At 47.8% G+C, this 2,670-nt stretch overlaps 1 protein-coding gene across 2 annotated transcripts in view; it reads right to left on the bottom strand.

Annotated features, from left to right (window-relative positions):
- Nucleotides 1-2,670, bottom strand: part of SPAG7 (sperm associated antigen 7) — a 10,292-nt gene that overhangs the window by 1,321 nt on the left and 6,301 nt on the right. The window contains exons 2-4 of one of the 2 annotated variants that reach the window (XM_017496739.2): nt 614-681; nt 286-374; nt 72-156 (exon numbers count right to left, since the gene is read on the bottom strand). In XM_017496739.2, the coding sequence (XP_017352228.1) occupies nt 72-156; nt 286-374; nt 614-681 (242 nt within the window). Of the gene's footprint in view, nt 1-71; nt 157-285; nt 375-613; nt 782-2,670 lie in introns of both variants that reach the window. The other variant, XM_037727217.1, reaches the window with a different exon arrangement.

The following is a 2,670-nucleotide window of genomic DNA, read 5'->3' as shown; positions in this document are numbered from 1 at the left end:
ATTCATTGGCCAGGGAGAGAGGATAAGGCTATAAAGGGGAGAGGAGAGAGTGAGGAACTCAGGCTTTTTACCTTTTTGAAGATCATGACATAGCGACAGTCATCATCTTCCCCAAAGGAGAAGGATGTCAGGCCAGCCACTTCCACCACATCATGTCTGGGATGGGACAACAGTGGGGAAAGAGTATCCTGAGCCAGGAGCAGGCCTAGTGCCCTCCTCTAGAGGAGCCCTTTCATGCCCCCCAGCCACCCATTTCCATCCCCACCCCAGCCCAGAGACACTCACAGTATGCTCCTCTCTATCTTGTTCATTGGCTGAAACTTTTTCTTGACCTGCCCACTGTCTTGAATGAAATCTGACACCTCCTTCTCCATCTTGGGAGAGGGGAAAGGAAGAAGATATGAGACAATGGCTCCACCCAAGTACCCCTATCCGCAGCTGAGCCAACAATGCTTCCACACCTCCCCATCATCCTCCCTAGCCTCCATGCCACTGGCTTCCAGGTGTCACCTCTCTCGAGACATTTTCAGCAAAACTGAGTCCTCAACCTTCCCATTTTAACTTATTGGAAGTCCTTCCTGACTCTGCCATTGATCACTCCAGTTGATCTCACCCTTTTACGAAACTCCACTTTCTGTTGTTTCTCTTGCTCTTGTAGTTTCTTCAGGCGGGCAGCCTGTTCTGGGGGTGAGAAATGGCAGCATGAGGCCAGGACTGGAAGCATGGGGGGAAGGTTTTTAAGGCTTCAAGTGAAGTGTGGTGTCCGTTGGGAGGTATCAGGCTGGGAAGATAGGGTTAGCGTTTATTCATCAAGCATTTATTGACGTTTATTCTATATAGTTGTCCCCCTTATCCACAGGGGTTCATTCCAAGACCCTCAGTGGATGCCTGGAATTGTGGACAGTACTGACCCCTATATATACTATGTCTTTTCCTATACATATATGCCTATGATAAAGTTTAATTTATAAATTAGGCACAATAATCTATTAAGAATAACAGACCGGCCAGGCGTAGTGGCTCATGCCTATAATCCAAGCACTTTGGAGGCCAAGGCGGGCGGATCACCTGAGGTGGGGGGTTCAAGACCAGTGTGACTAACAAGGTGAAACCCCATCTTAAAAAAAAAAAAAAGAACAACAGACCAGGTGCAGTGGCTCATGCCTGTAATCCCAGCACTTTGGAAGGCTAAGGTGGGTGGATCACAAGGTCAGGAGTTCAACACCAGCCTGGCCAATATGGTGAAACCCCATCTCTACTAAAAATACAAAACAATTAGCCAGGCATGGTGGGGGGCGCCTGTAATCCCAGCTACTCAGGAAGCTGAGGCAGAGAATCGTTTGAACCTGGGAAGCAGAGGTTGCAGTGAGCCGAGATCGCACCACTGCACTCCAGCTTGGGCAACAGAGCGAGACTCCATAAAAAAAAAAGAGAGATTAAGAATAACAATAATAAAGTAGAACAATTATAACAATGTACTGAATAAAAGTTTGTAACTATGCTCTCTCTCTCTCTCAAAATACCTTATTGTATATAATAGTTCCAGACTGCAGGTAACTAAAACCTTGGAAAGCAAAACCTTGGATAAGGGAGAAGCGAGGACTATTGTGTCTGACACCGAGCGAGACCCTGAAGTACTGAGATGATTAAGACATAAGGTGGCCCTTCAAGAGCTCCCAGTTTGGTGGGAGTGACAAAGATCAGAATAATGCTTAACCCTCTTTTCCAACTCCACTGAGGAAACTGTTTCGCAAATATACAGACATACATATACACACTTTATTTATTTATTTATTTATTTATAGATGAATCTGGCTCTGTCACCCAGGCTGGAGTGCAGTGGCATGATCTCAGCTTACTGCAACCTCGGTCTCCTGGATTCAAGAGACTCTCCTGCCTCAGCCTCCCTAGTAGCTGGGATTACAGGCAAGCACCACCACGCCCGGATAATTTTTGTATTTTTAATAGAGATACGGTTTCACCATGTTGGCCAGGCTGGTCTCAAATGCCTAAGTTCAAGTGATCCACCCACCTCAGCCTCCCAAAGTGCTGGGATTACAGGTGTGAGCCACTGCACCCAGCCTATTTATTTATTTTGGGGACAGGATCTCACTTTATTGTCTAGGCTGGAGTGCAGTGGCACGATCATGGCTCACTGCAGTCGTGATCTCCCTGGCTCAAGGGATCCTCCTACCTCAGCTTCTCAAGTAGCTGGGACCACAGGCGTGTGCCACCATGCTCAGCTACTTTTTAAAAAAACAACTTAAAAAATACATTTGTGAGATGAGGTCCCACTACGTTGCCCAGGCTGGTCTTGAACTCAGCTCAAGTAAACCTCCTACCTTGGCCTCTCAAATTGACAGGCTGGAGAAGCCTCTGCACTCCGCCTTGGGTAATTTTTTTTTTTTAAGTTTTCTGTTAAGATGGAGTCTCAAGGCCAGGTGTGGTGGCTCACGCCTGTAATCCCAGCACTTTGGGAGGCCAAGTGGGGCAGAACATGAGGTCAGGAGATCAAGACCAGCCTAGCCAACATGGTGAAACCCCATCTCTGGGCCGGGCGTGGTGGCTCACGCCTGTAATCCCAGCACTTTGGGAGGCCGAGGCGGGTGGATCACGAGGTCAAGAGATCGAGACCATCCTGGTCAACATGGTGAAACCCCGTCTCTACTA

This window comes from Cebus imitator, unplaced genomic scaffold (genome assembly GCF_001604975.1).
Source record: "Cebus imitator isolate Cc_AM_T3 unplaced genomic scaffold, Cebus_imitator-1.0 Scaffold223, whole genome shotgun sequence".
Taxonomy (NCBI): domain Eukaryota; kingdom Metazoa; phylum Chordata; class Mammalia; order Primates; family Cebidae; genus Cebus; species Cebus imitator.
Note: the sequence above shows the minus strand (reverse complement) of the source record. Positions and strands in the feature narration are given on the sequence as shown.